The following is an 18142-nucleotide window of genomic DNA, read 5'->3' on the forward strand; positions in this document are numbered from 1 at the left end:
GAGTTTCACTCTGTGTCTGACCCCGGGAGTGTGTGATGGGACGGTGCGGAGGGAGCTTCACTCTGTGTCTGACCCCGGGAGTGTGTGATGGGACAGTGTGGAGGGAGATTCAGTCTGTGTCTGACCCCGGGAGTGTGTGATGGGACAGTGTAGAGGGAGCTTCACTGCGTCTGACCCCGGGAGTGTGTGATGGGACGGTGAAGAGGGAGTTTCACTCTGTGTCTGACCCCGGGAGTGTGTGATGGGACAGTGTAGAGGGAGTTTCACTCTGTGTCTGACCCCGGGAGTGTGTGATGGGACAGTGTAGAGGGAGTTTCACTCTGTGTCTGACCCCAGGAGTGTGTGATGGGACGGTGTGGAGGAAGCATCACTCTTTGTCTGGCCCCGGGTGTGTGTGATGGGACGGTGTGGTGGGAGCTTCACACACTGTCTGACACCGGGAGTGTGTGATGGGATGGTGAAGAGGCAGCTTCACTCTATGTCTGACCCCAGGAGTGTGTGATGCGACAGTGTAGAGGGAGTTTCACTCTGTGCCTGACCCCGGGAGTGTGTGATGGGACGGTGTGGAGGGAGTTTCGCACTGTGTCTGACCCCGGGAGTGTGTGATGGGCAGCGTAGAGGGAGTTTCACACTGTGTCTGACCCCGGGAGTGCGTGATGGGACAGTGTAGAGGGAGTTTCACTCTGTGTCTGACCCCGTGAGTGTGTGATGGGACGGTATGGAGGGAGTTTCACTCTGTGTCTGACCCCGGGAGAGTGTGATGGGACGGTGAGGAGGGAGTTTCACTCTGTGTCTGACCCCGGGATTGTGTGATGGGACAGTGTAGAGGGAGTTTCACTCTGTGTCTGACCCCGGGAGTGTGTGCTGGGACGGTGTGGAGGGAGTTTCACTCTGTGTCTGACCCTGGGAGTGTTTGATGGGACGGTGTGGAGGGAGTTTCACTCTGTGTCTGACCCCGGGATTGTGTGATGGGACAGTGTAGAGGGAGTTTCACTCTGTGTCTGACCCCGGGAGTGTGTGCTGGGACGGTGTGGAGGGAGTTTCACTCTGTGTCTGACCCTGGGAGTGTTTGATGGGACGGTGTCGAGGGAATTTCACTCTGTGTCTGACCCCGGGAGTGTTTCATGGGACGGTGTGGAGGGAGCTTCACTCTGTGTCTGACCCCGGGAGTGTTTGATGGGACGGTGTGGAGGGAGTTTCACTCTGTGTCTGACCCTGGCAGTGTGTGATGGGACAGTGTGGAGGGTGTTTCGCTCTGTGTCTGACCCCGGCAGTGTGGGATGGGACAGTGTGGAGGGAGTTTCGCTCTGTGTCTGACCCCGGGAGTGTGTGATGGGAAGGTGTGGAGGGAGTTTCGCTCTGTGTCTGACCCCGGGAGTGTGTGATGGGAAGGTGTGGAGGGAGTTTCGCTCTGTGTCTGACCCCGGGAGTGTGTGATGGGACGGTGTGGAGGAAGCATCACTCTTTGTCTGGCCCCGGGTGTGTGTGATGGGACGGTGTGGTGGGAGCTTCACACACTGTCTGACACCGGGAGTGTGTGATGGGATGGTGAAGAGGCAGCTTCACTCTATGTCTGACCCCAGGAGTGTGTGATGCGACAGTGTAGAGGGAGTTTCACTCTGTGTCTGACCCCGGGAGTGTGTGATGGGACGGTGTGGAGGGAGTTTCGCACTGTGTCTGACCCCGGGAGTGTGTGATGGGCAGCGTAGAGGGAGTTTCACACTGTGTCTGACCCCGGGAGTGCGTGATGGGACAGTGTAGAGGGAGTTTCACTCTGTGTCTGACCCCGTGAGTGTGTGTTGGGACGGTGTGGAGGGAGTTTCACTCTGTGTCTGACCCTGGGAGTGTGTGATGGGACGGTGTAGAGGGAGCTTCACTGCGTCTGACCCCAGGAGTGTGTGATGGGACGGTGTGGAGGGAGCTTCACACTGTGTCTGACACCGGGAGTGTGTGATGGGACAGTGTGGAGGGAGATTCAGTCTGTGTCTGACCCCGGGAGTGTGTGATGGGACAGTGTAGAGGGAGTTTCACTCTGTGTCTGACCCCGGGAGTGTGCGATGGGATGGTGTGGAGGGAGTTTCGCACTGTGTCTGACCCCGGGAGAGTGTGATGGGACGGTGAGGAGGGAGTTTCACTCTGTGTCTGACCCCGGGAGTGTGTGATGGGACAGTGTAGAGGGAGTTTCACTCTGTGTCTGACCCCGGGAGTGTGTGATGGGACGGTGTGGAGGGAGTTTCAGTCTGTGTCTGACCCCGGGAGTGTGTGATGGGACGGTGTGGAGGGAGTTTCACTCTGTGTCTGACCCCGGGAGTGTGTGATGGGAAGGTGTGGAGGGTGTTTCGCTCTGTGTCTGACCCCGGCAGTGTGGGATGGGACAGTGTGGAGGGAGTTTCGCTCTGTGTCTGACCCCGGGAGTGTGTGATGGGAAGGTGTGGAGGGAGTTTCGCTCTGTGTCTGACCCCGGGAGTGTGTGATGGGAAGGTGTGGAGGGAGTTTCGCTCTGTGTCTGACCCCGGGAGTGTGTGATGGGACGGTGTGGAGGAAGCATCACTCTTTGTCTGGCCCCGGGTGTGTGTGATGGGACGGTGTGGTGGGAGCTTCACACACTGTCTGACACCGGGAGTGTGTGATGGGATGGTGAAGAGGCAGCTTCACTCTATGTCTGACCCCAGGAGTGGGTGATGCGACAGTGTAGAGGGAGTTTCACTCTGTGCCTGACCCCGGGAGTGTGTGATGGGACGGTGTGGAGGGAGTTTCGCACTGTGTCTGACCCCGGGAGTGTGTGATGGGCAGCGTAGAGGGAGTTTCACACTGTGTCTGACCCCGGGAGTGCGTGATGGGACAGTGTAGAGGGAGTTTCACTCTGTGTCTGACCCCGTGAGTGTGTGATGGGACGGTATGGAGGGAGTTTCACTCTGTGTCTGACCCCGGGAGAGTGTGATGGGACGGTGAGGAGGGAGTTTCACTCTGTGTCTGACCCCGGGATTGTGTGATGGGACAGTGTAGAGCGAGTTTCACTCTGTGTCTGACCCCAGGAGTGTGTGCTGGGACGGTGTGGAGGGAGTTTCACTCTGTGTCTGACACTGGGAGTGTTTGATGGGACGGTGCCGAGGGAATTTCACTCTGTGTCTGACCCCGGGAGTGTTTGATGGGACGGTGTGGAGGGAGCTTCACTCTGTGTCTGACCCCGGGAGTGTTTGATGGGACGGTGTGGAGGGAGTTTCACTCTGTGTCTGACCCTGGCAGTGTGTGATGGGACAGTGTGGAGGGAGTTTCGCTCTGTGTCTGACCCCGGGAGTGTGTGATGGGAAGGTGTGGAGGGTGTTTCGCTCTGTGTCTGACCCCGGCAATGTGTGATGGGAAGGAGTGGAGGGAGTTTCGCTCTGTGTCTGACCCCGGGAGTGTGTGATGGGCAGGTGTGGAGGGTGTTTCGCTCTGTGTCTGACCCCGGCAGTGTGGGATGGGATGGTGTAGAGGGAGTTTCACTCTGTGTCTGATCCCGGGAGTGTGTGATGGGAAGGTGTGGAGGGAATTTCGCTCTATGTCTGACCCCGGGAGTGTGTGATGGGAAGGTGTGGAGGGAGTTTCGCTCTATGTCTGACCCCGGGAGTGTGTGCTGGGACATTGTGGAGGGAGTTTCACTCTGTGTCTGACCCCGGTAGTGTTTGATGGGACGGTGTAGAGGGAGTTTCACTCTGTGTCTGACCACGGGAATGTGTGATGGGACGGTGTGGAGGGAGTTTCACTCTGTGTCTGACCCCGGGAGTGTGTGCTGGGACGGTGTGGAGCGAGCTTCACTCTGTGTCTGACCCCGGGAGTGTTTGATGGGACGGTGTGGAGGGAATTTCACTCTGTGTCTGACCCCGGGAGTGTTTGATGGGACGGTGTGGAGGGAGCTTTACTCTGTGTCTGACCCCGGGAGTGTTTGATGGGACGGTGTGGAGGGAGTTTCACTCTGTGTCTGACCCCGGGAGTGTGTGATGGGACAGTGTGGAGGGAGTTTCGCTCTGTGTCTGACCCCGGGAGTGTGTGATGGGAAGGTGTGGAGGGAGTTTCGCTCTGTGTCTGACCCCGGGAGTGTGTGATGGGAAGGTGTGGAGGGTGTTTCGCTCTGTGTCTGACCCCGGCAGTGTGGGATGGGACAGTGTGGAGGGAGTTTCGCTCTGTGTCTGACCCCGGGAGTGTGTGATGGGAAGGTGTGGAGGGAGTTTCGCTCTGTGTCTGACCCCGGGAGTGTGTGATGGGAAGGTGTGGAGGGAGTTTCGCTCTGTGTCTGACCCCGGGAGTGTGTGATGGGACGGTGTGGAGGAAGCATCACTCTTTGTCTGGCCCCGGGTGTGTGTCATGGGACGGTGTGGTGGGAGCTTCACACACTGTCTGACACCGGGAGTGTGTGATGGGATGGTGAAGAGGCAGCTTCACTCTAGGTCTGACCCCAGGAGTGTGTGATGCGACAGTGTCGAGGGAGTTTCACTCTGTGTCTGACCCCGGGAGTGTGTGATGGGACGGTGTGGAGGGAGTTTCGCACTGTGTCTGACCACGGGAGTGTGTGATCGGCAGCGTAGAGGGAGTTTCACACTGTGTCTGACCCCGGGAGTGCGTGATGGGACAGTGTAGAGGGAGTTTCACTCTGTGTCTGACCCCGTGAGTGTGTGATGGGACGGTATGGAGGGAGTTTCACTCTGTGTCTGAACCCGGGAGTGTGCGATGGGATGGTGTGGAGGGAGTTTCGCACTGTGTCTGACCCCGGAAGAGTGTGATGGGACGGTGAGGAGGGAGTTTCGCTCTGTGTCTGACCCCAGGAGTGTGTGCTGGGACGGTGTGGAGGGAGTTTCACTCTGTGTCTGACCCCAGGAGTGTTTGATGGGACGGTGTGGAGGGAGTTTCACTCTGTGTCTGACCCCGGGAGTGTTTGATGGGACGGTGTGGAGGGAGCTTCACTCTGTGTCTGACCCCGGGAGTGTGTGATGGGACGGTGTAGAGGGAGTTTCAGTCTGTGTCTGACCCCGGGAGTGTGTGATGGGACGGTGTGGAGGGAGTTTCACTCTGTGTCTGACCCCAGGAGTGTGTGATGGGACGGTGTGGAGGAAGCATCACTCTGTGTCTGGCCCCGGGTGTGTGTGATGCGACAGTGTAGAGGGAGTTTCACTCTGTGTCTGACCCCGGGAGTGTGTGATGGGACGGTGTGGAGGGAGTTTCGCACTGTGTCTGACCCCGGGGGTGTGTGATGGGCAGCGTAGAGGGAGTTTCACACTGTGTCTGACCCCGGGAGTGCGTGATGGGACAGTGTAGAGGGAGTTTCACTCTGTGTCTGACACCGGGAGTGTGTGATGGGATGGTGAAGAGGGAGCTTCACTCTGTGTCTGACCCCGGGAGTGTGTGATGGGACGGTGTGGAGGGAGTTTCGCACTGTGTCTGACCCCGGGGGTGTGTGATGGGCAGCGTAGAGGGAGTTTCACACTGTGTCTGACCCCGGGAGTGCGTGATGGGACAGTGTAGAGGGAGTTTCACTCTGTGTCTGACCCCGTGAGTGTGTGATGGGACGGTATGGAGGGAGTTTCACTCTGTGTCTGACCCTGGGAGTGTGTGATGGGACGGTGTAGAGGGAGCTTCACTGCGTCTGACCCCGGGAGTGTGTGATGGGATGGTGAAGAGGGAGCTTCACTCTGTGTCTGACCCCAGGAGTGTGTGATGCGACAGTGTAGAGGGAGTTTCGCACTGTGTCTGACCCCGGGAGTGTGTGATGGGCAGCGTAGAGGGAGTTTCACACTGTGTCTGACCCCGGGAGTGTGTGATGGGACAGTGTAGAGGGAGTTTCACTCTGTGTCTGACCCCGTGAGTGTGTGATGGGACGGTGTGGAGGGAGTTTCACTCTGTGTCTGACCCTGGGAGTGTGTGATGGGACTGTGTAGAGGGTGCTTCACTGCGTCTGACCCCGGGAGTGTGTGATGGGACGGTGTGGAGGGAGCTACACTCTGAGTCTGACCCCGGGTGTGTGTGATGGGACGGTGTGGAGGGAGCTTCACACTGTGTCTGACACCGGGAGTGTGTGATGGGATGGTGAAGAGGGAGTTTCACTCTGTGTCTGACCCCGGGAGTATGTGATGGACAATGTAGAGGGAGTTTCACTCTGTGTCTGACCCCGGGAGTGTGTGATGGGACGGTGCGGAGGGAGCTTCACTCTGTGTCTGACCCCGGGAGTGTGTGATGGGACAGTGTGGAGGGAGATTCAGTCTGTGTCTGACCCCGGGAGTGTGTGATGGGACAGTGTAGAGGGAGCTTCACTGCGTCTGACCCCGGGAGTGTGTGATGGGACGGTGAAGAGGGAGTTTCACTCTGTGTCTGACCCCGGGAGTGTGTGATGGGACAGTGTAGAGGGAGTTTCACTCTGTGTCTGACCCCGGGAGTGTGTGATGGGACAGTGTAGAGGGAGTTTCACTCTGTGTCTGACCCCAGGAGTGTGTGATGGGACGGTGTGGAGGAAGCATCACTCTTTGTCTGGCCCCGGGTGTGTGTGATGGGACGGTGTGGTGGGAGCTTCACACACTGTCTGACACCGGGAGTGTGTGATGGGATGGTGAAGAGGCAGCTTCACTCTATGTCTGACCCCAGGAGTGTGTGATGCGACAGTGTAGAGGGAGTTTCACTCTGTGCCTGACCCCGGGAGTGTGTGATGGGACGGTGTGGAGGGAGTTTCGCACTGTGTCTGACCCCGGGAGTGTGTGATGGGCAGCGTAGAGGGAGTTTCACACTGTGTCTGACCCCGGGAGTGCGTGATGGGACAGTGTAGAGGGAGTTTCACTCTGTGTCTGACCCCGTGAGTGTGTGATGGGACGGTATGGAGGGAGTTTCACTCTGTGTCTGACCCCGGGAGAGTGTGATGGGACGGTGAGGAGGGAGTTTCACTCTGTGTCTGACCCCGGGATTGTGTGATGGGACAGTGTAGAGGGAGTTTCACTCTGTGTCTGACCCCGGGAGTGTGTGCTGGGACGGTGTGGAGGGAGTTTCACTCTGTGTCTGACCCTGGGAGTGTTTGATGGGACGGTGCCGAGGGAATTTCACTCTGTGTCTGACCCCGGGAGTGTTTGATGGGACGGTGTGGAGGGAGCTTCACTCTGTGTCTGACCCCGGGAGTGTTTGATGGGACGGTGTGGAGGGAGTTTCACTCTGTGTCTGACCCTGGCAGTGTGTGATGGGACAGTGTGGAGGGAGTTTCGCTCTGTGTCTGACCCCGGGAGTGTGTGATGGGAAGGTGTGGAGGGTGTTTCGCTCTGTGTCTGACCCCGGCAATGTGTGATGGGAAGGAGTGGAGGGAGTTTCGCTCTGTGTCTGACCCCGGGAGTGTGTGATGGGAAGGTGTGGAGGGTGTTTCGCTCTGTGTCTGACCCCGGCAGTGTGGGATGGGATGGTGTAGAGGGAGTTTCACTCTGTGTCTGATCCCGGGAGTGTGTGATGGGAAGGTGTGGAGGGAATTTCGCTCTATGTCTGACCCCGGGAGTGTGTGATGGGAAGGTGTGGAGGGAGTTTCGCTCTGTGTCTGACCCCGGGAGTGTGTGCTGGGACATTGTGGAGGGAGTTTCACTCTGTGTCTGACCCCGGTAGTGTTTGATGGGACGGTGTAGAGGGAGTTTCACTCTGTGTCTGACCACGGGAATGTGTGATGGGACGGTGTGGAGGGAGTTTCACTCTGTGTCTGACCCCGGGAGTGTGTGCTGGGACGGTGTGGAGCGAGCTTCACTCTGTGTCTGACCCCGGGAGTGTTTGATGGGACGGTGTGGAGGGAATTTCACTCTGTGTCTGACCCCGGGAGTGTGTGATGGGACAGTGTGGAGGGAGTTTCGCTCTGTGTCTGACCCTGGGAGTGTGTGATGGGACGGTGTAGAGGGAGCTTCACTGCGTCTGACCCCGGGAGTGTGTGATGGGATGGTGAAGAGGGAGCTTCACTCTGTGTCTGACCCCAGGAGTGTGTGATGCGACAGTGTAGAGGGAGTTTCGCACTGTGTCTGACCCCGGGAGTGTGTGATGGGCAGCGTAGAGGGAGTTTCACACTGTGTCTGACCCCGGGAGTGTGTGATGGGACAGTGTAGAGGGAGTTTCACTCTGTGTCTGACCCCGTGAGTGTGTGATGGGACGGTGTGGAGGGAGTTTCACTCTGTGTCTGACCCTGGGAGTGTGTGATGGGACTGTGTAGAGGGTGCTTCACTGCGTCTGACCCCGGGAGTGTGTGATGGGACGGTGTGGAGGGAGCTACACTCTGAGTCTGACCCCGGGTGTGTGTGATGGGACGGTGTGGAGGGAGCTTCACACTGTGTCTGACACCGGGAGTGTGTGATGGGATGGTGAAGAGGGAGTTTCACTCTGTGTCTGACCCCGGGAGTATGTGATGGACAATGTAGAGGGAGTTTCACTCTGTGTCTGACCCCGGGAGTGTGTGATGGGACAGTGTAGAGGGAGCTTCACTGCGTCTGACCCCGGGAGTGTGTGATGGGACGGTGAAGAGGGAGTTTCACTCTGTGTCTGACCCCGGGAGTGTGTGATGGGACAGTGTAGAGGGAGTTTCACTCTGTGTCTGACCCCGGGAGTGTGTGATGGGACAGTGTAGAGGGAGTTTCACTCTGTGTCTGACCCCAGGAGTGTGTGATGGGACGGTGTGGAGGAAGCATCACTCTTTGTCTGGCCCCGGGTGTGTGTGATGGGACGGTGTGGTGGGAGCTTCACACACTGTCTGACACCGGGAGTGTGTGATGGGATGGTGAAGAGGCAGCTTCACTCTATGTCTGACCCCAGGAGTGTGTGATGCGACAGCGTAGAGGGAGTTTCACTCTGTGCCTGACCCCGGGAGTGTGTGATGGGACGGTGTGGAGGGAGTTTCGCACTGTGTCTGACCCCGGGAGTGTGTGATGGGCAGCGTAGAGGGAGTTTCACACTGTGTCTGACCCCGGGAGTGCGTGATGGGACAGTGTAGAGGGAGTTTCACTCTGTGTCTGACCCCGTGAGTGTGTGATGGGACGGTATGGAGGGAGTTTCACTCTGTGTCTGACCCCGGGAGAGTGTGATGGGACGGTGAGGAGGGAGTTTCACTCTGTGTCTGACCCCGGGATTGTGTGATGGGACAGTGTAGAGGGAGTTTCACTCTGTGTCTGACCCAGGGAGTGTGTGCTGGGACGGTGTGGAGGGAGTTTCACTCTGTGTCTGACCCTGGGAGTGTTTGATGGGACGGTGCCGAGGGAATTTCACTCTGTGTCTGACCCCGGGAGTGTTTGATGGGACGGTGTGGAGGGAGCTTCACTCTGTGTCTGACCCCGGGAGTGTTTGATGGGACGGTGTGGAGGGAGTTTCACTCTGTGTCTGACCCTGGCAGTGTGTGATGGGACAGTGTGGAGGGAGTTTCGCTCTGTGTCTGACCCCGGGAGTGTGTGATGGGAAGGTGTGGAGGGTGTTTCGCTCTGTGTCTGACCCCGGCAATGTGTGATGGGAAGGAGTGGAGGGAGTTTCGCTCTGTGTCTGACCCCGGGAGTGTGTGATGGGAAGGTGTGGAGGGTGTTTCGCTCTGTGTCTGACCCCGGCAGTGTGGGATGGGATGGTGTAGAGGGAGTTTCACTCTGTGTCTGATCCCGGGAGTGTGTGATGGGAAGGTGTGGAGGGAATTTCGCTCTATGTCTGACCCCAGGAGTGTGTGATGGGAAGGTGTGGAGGGAGTTTCGCTCTGTGTCTGACCCCGGGAGTGTGTGCTGGGACATTGTGGAGGGAGTTTCACTCTGTGTCTGACCCCGGTAGTGTTTGATGGGACGGTGTAGAGGGAGTTTCACTCTGTGTCTGACCACGGGAATGTGTGATGGGACGGTGTGGAGGGAGTTTCACTCTCTGTCTGACCCCGGGAGTGTGTGCTGGGACGGTGTGGAGCGAGCTTCACTCTGTGTCTGACCCCGGGAGTGTTTGATGGGACGGTGTGGAGGGAATTTCACTCTGTGTCTGACCCCGGGAGTGTGTGATGGGACAGTGTGGAGGGAGTTTCGCTCTGTGTCTGACCCCGGGAGTGTGTGATGGGAAGGTGTGGAGGGTGTTTCGCTCTGTGTCTGACCCCGGCAGTGTGGGATGGGACAGTGTGGAGGGAGTTTCGCTCTGTGTCTGACCCCGGGAGTGTGTGATGGGAAGGTGTGGAGGGAGTTTCGCTCTGTGTCTGACCCCGGGAGTGTGTGATGGGAAGGTGTGGATGGAGTTTCGCTCTGTGTCTGACCCCGGGAGTGTGTGATGGGACGGTGTGGAGGAAGCATCACTCTTTGTCTGGCCCCGGGTGTGTGTCATGGGACGGTGTGGTGGGAGCTTCACACACTGTCTGACACCGGGAGTGTGTGATGGGATGGTGAAGAGGCAGCTTCACTCTAGGTCTGACCCCAGGAGTGTGTGATGCGACAGTGTCGAGGGAGTTTCACTCTGTGTCTGACCCCGGGAGTGTGTGATGGGACGGTGTGGAGGGAGTTTCGCACTGTGTCTGACCACGGGAGTGTGTGATGGGCAGCGCAGAGGGAGTTTCACACTGTGTCTGACCCCGGGAGTGCGTGATGGGACAGTGTAGAGGGAGTTTCACTCTGTGTCTGACCCCGTGAGTGTGTGATGGGACGGTATGGAGGGAGTTTCACTCTGTGTCTGAACCCGGGAGTGTGCGATGGGATGGTGTGGAGGGAGTTTCGCACTGTGTCTGACCCCGGAAGAGTGTGATGGGACGGTGAGGAGGGAGTTTCACTCTGTGTCTGACCCCAGGAGTGTGTGCTGGGACGGTGTGGAGGGAGTTTCACTCTGTGTCTGACCCCAGGAGTGTTTGATGGGACGGTGTGGAGGGAGTTTCACTCTGTGTCTGACCCCGGGAGTGTTTGATGGGACGGTGTGGAGGGAGCTTCACTCTGTGTCTGACCCCGGGAGTGTGTGATGGGACGGTGTAGAGGGAGTTTCAGTCTGTGTCTGACCCCGGGAGTGTGTGATGGGACGGTGTGGAGGGAGTTTCACTCTGTGTCTGACCCCAGGAGTGTGTGATGGGACGGTGTGGAGGAAGCATCACTCTGTGTCTGGCCCCGGGTGTGTGTGATGCGACAGTGTAGAGGGAGTTTCACTCTGTGTCTGACCCCGGGAGTGTGTGATGGGACGGTGTGGAGGGAGTTTCGCACTGTGTCTGACCCCGGGGGTGTGTGATGGGCAGCGTAGAGGGAGTTTCACACTGTGTCTGACCCCGGGAGTGCGTGATGGGACAGTGTAGAGGGAGTTTCACTCTGTGTCTGACACCGGGAGTGTGTGATGGGATGGTGAAGAGGGAGCTTCACTCTGTGTCTGACCCCGGGAGTGTGTGATGGGACGGTGTGGAGGGAGTTTCGCACTGTGTCTGACCCCGGGGGTGTGTGATGGGCAGCGTAGAGGGAGTTTCACACTGTGTCTGACCCCGGGAGTGCGTGATGGGACAGTGTAGAGGGAGTTTCACTCTGTGTCTGACCCCGTGAGTGTGTGATGGGACGGTATGGAGGGAGTTTCACTCTGTGTCTGACCCTGGGAGTGTGTGATGGGACGGTGTAGAGGGAGCTTCACTGCGTCTGACCCCGGGAGTGTGTGATGGGATGGTGAAGAGGGAGCTTCACTCTGTGTCTGACCCCAGGAGTGTGTGATGCGACAGTGTAGAGGGAGTTTCGCACTGTGTCTGACCCCGGGAGTGTGTGATGGGCAGCGTAGAGGGAGTTTCACACTGTGTCTGACCCCGGGAGTGTGTGATGGGACAGTGTAGAGGGAGTTTCACTCTGTGTCTGACCCCGTGAGTGTGTGATGGGACGGTGTGGAGGGAGTTTCACTCTGTGTCTGACCCTGGGAGTGTGTGATGGGACTGTGTAGAGGGTGCTTCACTGCGTCTGACCCCGGGAGTGTGTGATGGGACGGTGTGGAGGGAGCTACACTCTGAGTCTGACCCCGGGTGTGTGTGATGGGACGGTGTGGAGGGAGCTTCACACTGTGTCTGACACCGGGAGTGTGTGATGGGATGGTGAAGAGGGAGTTTCACTCTGTGTCTGACCCCGGGAGTATGTGATGGACAATGTAGAGGGAGTTTCACTCTGTGTCTGACCCCGGGAGTGTGTGATGGGACGGTGCGGACGGAGCTTCACTCTGTGTCTGACCCCGGGAGTGTGTGATGGGACAGTGTGGAGGGAGATTCAGTCTGTGTCTGACCCCGGGGGTGTGTGATGGGCAGCGTAGAGGGAGTTTCACACTGTGTCTGACCCCGGGAGTGCGTGATGGGACAGTGCAGAGGGAGTTTCCCTCTGTGTCTGACCCCGGGAGTGTGTGATGGGACGGTGTGGAGGGAGTTTCGCACTGTGTCTGACCCCGTGGGTGTGTGATGGGCAGCGTAGAGGGAGTTTCACACTGTGTCTGACCCCGGGAGTGCGTGATGGGACAGTGTAGAGGGAGTTTCACTCTGTGTCTGACCCCGTGAGTGTGTGATGGGACAGTATGGAGGGAGTTTCACTCTGTGTCTGACCCTGGGAGTGTGTGATGGGACGGTGTAGAGGGAGCTTCACTGCGTCTGACCCCGGGAGTGTGTGATGGGACGGTGTGGAGGGAGTTTCACTCTGTGTCTGACCCCGGGATTGTGTGATGGGACAGTGTAGAGGGAGTTTCACTCTGTGTCTGACCACGGGAGTGTGTGATGGGACGGTGTGGAGGGAGTTTCACTCTGTGTCTAACCCCGGGAGTGTGTGCTGGGACGGTGTGGAGGGAGTTTCACTCTGTGTCTGACCCGGGGAGTGTTTGATGGGACGGTGTGGAGGGAGTTTCACTCTGTGTCTGACCCCGGGAGTGTTTGATGGGACGGTGTGGAGGAGTTTCACTCTGTGTCTGACCCCGGGAGTGTTTGATGGGACGGTGTGGAGGGAGTTTCACTCTGTGTCTGACCCCGGGAGTGTGTGATGGGACAGTGTGGAGGGAGTTTCGCTCTGTGTCTGACCCCGGGAGTGTGTGATGGGAAGGTGTGGAGGAAGTTTCGCTCTGTGTCTGACCCCGGGAGTGTGTGATGGGAAGGTGTGGAGGGTGTTTCGCTCTGTGTCTGACCCCGGCAGTGTGGGATGGGACAGTGTGGAGGGAGTTTCGCTCTGTGTCTGACCCCGGGAGTGTGTGATGGGAAGGTGTGGAGGGAGTTTCGCTCTGTGTCTGACCCCGGGAGTGTGTGATGGGAAGGTGTGGAGGGTGTTTCGCTCTGTGTCTGACCCCGGCAGTGTGGGATGGGATGGTGTAGAGGGAGTTTCACTCTGTGTCTGACCCCGGGAGTGTGTGATGGGAAGGTGTGGAGGGAGTTTCGCTCTGTGTCTGACCCCGGTAGTGTGTGATGGGAAGGTGTGGAGGGAGTTTCGCTCTGTGTCTGACCCCGGGAGTGTGTGATGGGACAGTGTGGAGGGAGTTTCACTCTGTGTCTGACCCCGGGAGTGTGTGATGGGAAGGTGTGGAGTGAGTTTCGCTCTGTGTCTGACCCCGGGAGTGTGTGATGGGAAGGTGTGGAGGGTGTTTCGCTCTGTGTCTGACCCCGGGAGTGTGTGATGGGAAGGTGTGGAGGGTGTTTCGCTCTGTGCCTGACCCCGGGAGAGTGTGATGGGACGGTGAGGTGGGAGTTTCACTCTGTGTCTGACCCCGGGATTGTGTGATGGGACAGTGTAGAGGGAGTTTCACTCTGTGTCTGACCACGGGAGTGTGTGATGGGACGGTGTGGAGGGAGTTTCGCACTGTGTCTGACCCCGGGGGTGTGTGATGGGCAGCGTAGAGGGAGTTTCACACTGTGTCTGACCCCGGGAGTGCGTGATGGGACAGTGTAGAGGGAGTTTCACTCTGTGTCTGACACCGGGAGTGTGTGATGGGATGGTGAAGAGGGAGCTTCACTCTGTGTCTGACCCCGGGAGTGTGTGATGGGACGGTGTGGAGGGAGTTTCGCACTGTGTCTGACCCCGGGGGTGTGTGATGGGCAGCGTAGAGGGAGTTTCACACTGTGTCTGACCCCGGGAGTGCGTGATGGGACAGTGTAGAGGGAGTTTCACTCTGTGTCTGACCCCGTGAGTGTGTGATGGGACGGTATGGAGGGAGTTTCACTCTGTGTCTGACCCTGGGAGTGTGTGATGGGACGGTGTAGAGGGAGCTTCACTGCGTCTGACCCCGGGAGTGTGTGATGGGATGGTGAAGAGGGAGCTTCACTCTGTGTCTGACCCCAGGAGTGTGTGATGCGACAGTGTAGAGGGAGTTTCGCACTGTGTCTGACCCCGGGAGTGTGTGATGGGCAGCGTAGAGGGAGTTTCACACTGTGTCTGACCCCGGGAGTGTGTGATGGGACAGTGTAGAGGGAGTTTCACTCTGTGTCTGACCCCGTGAGTGTGTGATGGGACGGTGTGGAGGGAGTTTCACTCTGTGTCTGACCCTGGGAGTGTGTGATGGGACTGTGTAGAGGGTGCTTCACTGCGTCTGACCCCGGGAGTGTGTGATGGGACGGTGTGGAGGGAGCTACACTCTGAGTCTGACCCCGGGTGTGTGTGATGGGACGGTGTGGAGGGAGCTTCACACTGTGTCTGACACCGGGAGTGTGTGATGGGATGGTGAAGAGGGAGTTTCACTCTGTGTCTGACCCCGGGAGTATGTGATGGACAATGTAGAGGGAGTTTCACTCTGTGTCTGACCCCGGGAGTGTGTGATGGGACGGTGCGGAGGGAGCTTCACTCTGTGTCTGACCCCGGGAGTGTGTGATGGGACAGTGTGGAGGGAGATTCAGTCTGTGTCTGACCCCGGGGGTGTGTGATGGGCAGCGTAGAGGGAGTTTCACACTGTGTCTGACCCCGGGAGTGCGTGATGGGACAGTGCAGAGGGAGTTTCCCTCTGTGTCTGACCCCGGGAGTGTGTGATGGGACGGTGTGGAGGGAGTTTCGCACTGTGTCTGACCCCGTGGGTGTGTGATGGGCAGCGTAGAGGGAGTTTCACACTGTGTCTAACCCCGGGAGTGTGTGCTGGGACGGTGTGGAGGGAGTTTCACTCTGTGTCTGACCCGGGGAGTGTTTGATGGGACGGTGTGGAGGGAGTTTCACTCTGTGTCTGACCCCGGGAGTGTTTGATGGGACGGTGTGGAGGGAGTTTCACTCTGTGTCTGACCCCGGGAGTGTTTGATGGGACGGTGTGGAGGGAGTTTCACTCTGTGTCTGACCCCGGGAGTGTGTGATGGGACAGTGTGGAGGGAGTTTCGCTCTGTGTCTGACCCCGGGAGTGTGTGATGGGAAGGTGTGGAGGAAGTTTCGCTCTGTGTCTGACCCCGGGAGTGTGTGATGGGAAGGTGTGGAGGGTGTTTCGCTCTGTGTCTGACCCCGGCAGTGTGGGATGGGACAGTGTGGAGGGAGTTTCGCTCTGTGTCTGACCCCGGGAGTGTGTGATGGGAAGGTGTGGAGGGAGTTTCGCTCTGTGTCTGACCCCGGGAGTGTGTGATGGGAAGGTGTGGAGGGTGTTTCGCTCTGTGTCTGACCCCGGCAGTGTGGGATGGGATGGTGTAGAGGGAGTTTCACTCTGTGTCTGACCCCGGGAGTGTGTGATGGGAAGGTGTGGAGGGAGTTTCGCTCTGTGTCTGACCCCGGTAGTGTGTGATGGGAAGGTGTGGAGGGAGTTTCGCTCTGTGTCTGACCCCGGGAGTGTGTGATGGGACAGTGTGGAGGGAGTTTCACTCTGTGTCTGACCCCGGGAGTGTGTGATGGGAAGGTGTGGAGTGAGTTTCGCTCTGTGTCTGACCCCGGGAGTGTGTGATGGGAAGGTGTGGAGGGTGTTTCGCTCTGTGTCTGACCCCGGGAGTGTGTGATGGGAAGGTGTGGAGGGTGTTTCGCTCTGTGCCTGACCCCGGGAGAGTGTGATGGGACGGTGAGGTGGGAGTTTCACTCTGTGTCTGACCCCGGGATTGTGTGATGGGACAGTGTAGAGGGAGTTTCACTCTGTGTCTGACCACGGGAGTGTGTGATGGGACGGTGTGGAGGGAGTTTCGCACTGTGTCTGACCCCGGGGGTGTGTGATGGGCAGCGTAGAGGGAGTTTCACACTGTGTCTGACCCCGGGAGTGCGTGATGGGACAGTGTAGAGGGAGTTTCACTCTGTGTCTGACACCGGGAGTGTGTGATGGGATGGTGAAGAGGGAGCTTCACTCTGTGTCTGACCCCGGGAGTGTGTGATGGGACGGTGTGGAGGGAGTTTCGCACTGTGTCTGACCCCGGGAGTGTGTGCTGGGACGGTGTGGAGGGAGTTTCACTCTGTGTCTGACCCGGGGAGTGTTTGATGGGACGGTGTGGAGGGAGTTTCACTCTGTGTCTGACGCCGGGAGTGTGTGATGGGAAGGTGTGGAGGGAGTTTCGCTCTGTGTCTGACCCCGGGAGTGAGTGATGGGAAGGTGTGGAGGGTGTTTCGCTCTGTGTCTGACCCCGGCAGTGTGGGATGGGATGGTGTAGAGGGAGTTTCACTCTGTGTCTGACCCCAGGAGTGTGTGATGGGAAGGTGTGGAGGGAGTTTCGCTCTGTGTCTGACCCCGGTAGTGTGTGATGGGAAGGTGTGGAGGGAGTTTCGCTCTGTGTCTGACCCCGGGAGTGTGTGATGGGACAGTGTGGAGGGAGTTTCACTCTGTGTCTGACCCCGGGAGTGTGTGATGGGAAGGTGTGGAGGGAGTTTCGCTCTGTGTCTGACCCCGGGAGTGTGTGATGGGAAGGTGTGGAGGGTGTTTCGCTCTGTGTCTGACCCCGGGAGTGTGTGATGGGAAGGTGTGGAGGGTGTTTCGCTCTGTGTCTGACCCCGGGAGTGTTTGATGGGACGGTGTGGAGGGAGTTTCACTCTGTGTCTGACCCCGGGAGTGTTTGATGGGACGGTGTGGAGGGAGTTTCACTCTGTGTCTGACCCCGGGAGTGTGTGATGGGACAGTGTGGAGGGAGTTTCGCTCTGTGTCTGACCCCGGGAGTGTGTGATGGGAAGGTGTGGAGGGAGTTTCGCTCTGTGTCTGACCCCGGGAGTGTGTGATGGGAAGGTGTGGAGGGTGTTTCGCTCTGTGTCTGACCCCGGCAGTGTGGGATGGGACAGTGTGGAGGGAGTTTCGCTCTGTGTCTGACCCCGGGAGTGTGTGATGGGAAGGTGTGGAGGGAGTTTCGCTCTGTGTCTGACCCCGGGAGTGTGTGATGGGAAGGTGTGGAGGGTGTTTCGCTCTGTGTCTGACCCCGGGAGTGTTTGATGGGACGGTGTGGAGGGAGCTTCACTCTGTGTCTGACCCCGCGAGTGTTTGATGGGACTGTGTGGAGCGAGTTTCACTCTGTGTCTGACCCCGGGAGTGTGTGATGGGACAGTGTGGAGGGAGTTTCGCTCTGTGTCTGACCCCGGCAGTGTGGGATGGGATGGTGTAGAGGTTGCTTTGGACCCCCTGCAATGTACATTATTCATCCTCACCAACATTCATGTTGTCCTTGCCGATGGCAGCCATGGTCAGGAAGAGGATCTCTCTGTACAGGCTCCTGTAGTAGGGGAGGGTAGTGGGAGCAGAAGGTGGAACACTTAGTTTGAGCTGCCTGGGCTCCTCACTTCCCCGTCCCCATTCCCGCATGCGGCTGAAGAACAGTTTGAGCAGCTGCAACTGTGGCAGACATAGGCAGCGACGGAGCACTGCTACCGGATGGGGGGAGGGCTGAGGGCAAAGTGGGCAGGCAAGGCCAAAGAGTGAGGGCTTCGTAAGATGTAGGGGTGCACACTGCAGGTAGAAGGTTTTGGGGAGGAAAGGGGGAAGAGAGAGAGAATCAGAAGGTGAGGGGGAGAGGGCGACAGAAGAGAGGGGGAGAGATTGGGACAGAGAGTGAGAGAGGAGGGGGAGGGGTGGGTGGGGATGGAGGGAGATGTGGAGGTGGAGGGTAGGGGGTAACGAGACAACAGCACGGTTTCCTCTGGGTGCTCTGGTTATTTCCCAGGAGACGTGCGGGTCAGGGGTAGTGAGCTGTGGTCACGTCCGCACCGAGAGCATGGTGACTCTTGCGGCTTCCCCTGCACAACAGTTGCTGATTTGTTTCGGCATGGACCATGCATTTCACTGTACGTGTGATAAGTAAAGCCAACCTTTGAACCTAATGTTGTGGGTTGGT

General features: G+C 58.2%; 1 protein-coding gene across 1 annotated transcript in view; it reads right to left on the minus strand.

Annotated features, from left to right (window-relative positions):
* The window catches only part of LOC132399582 (DENN domain-containing protein 4B-like), a 148484-nt gene that overhangs the window by 74122 nt on the left and 56220 nt on the right, over positions 1–18142 (minus strand). The window contains 1 exon segment of the mRNA XM_059980094.1: positions 17460–17524. Coding sequence (XP_059836077.1) covers positions 17460–17524 — 65 coding nt within the window.

Source organism: Hypanus sabinus, chromosome 9, assembly GCF_030144855.1.
Source record: "Hypanus sabinus isolate sHypSab1 chromosome 9, sHypSab1.hap1, whole genome shotgun sequence".
Taxonomy (NCBI): Eukaryota; Metazoa; Chordata; class Chondrichthyes; order Myliobatiformes; family Dasyatidae; genus Hypanus; species Hypanus sabinus.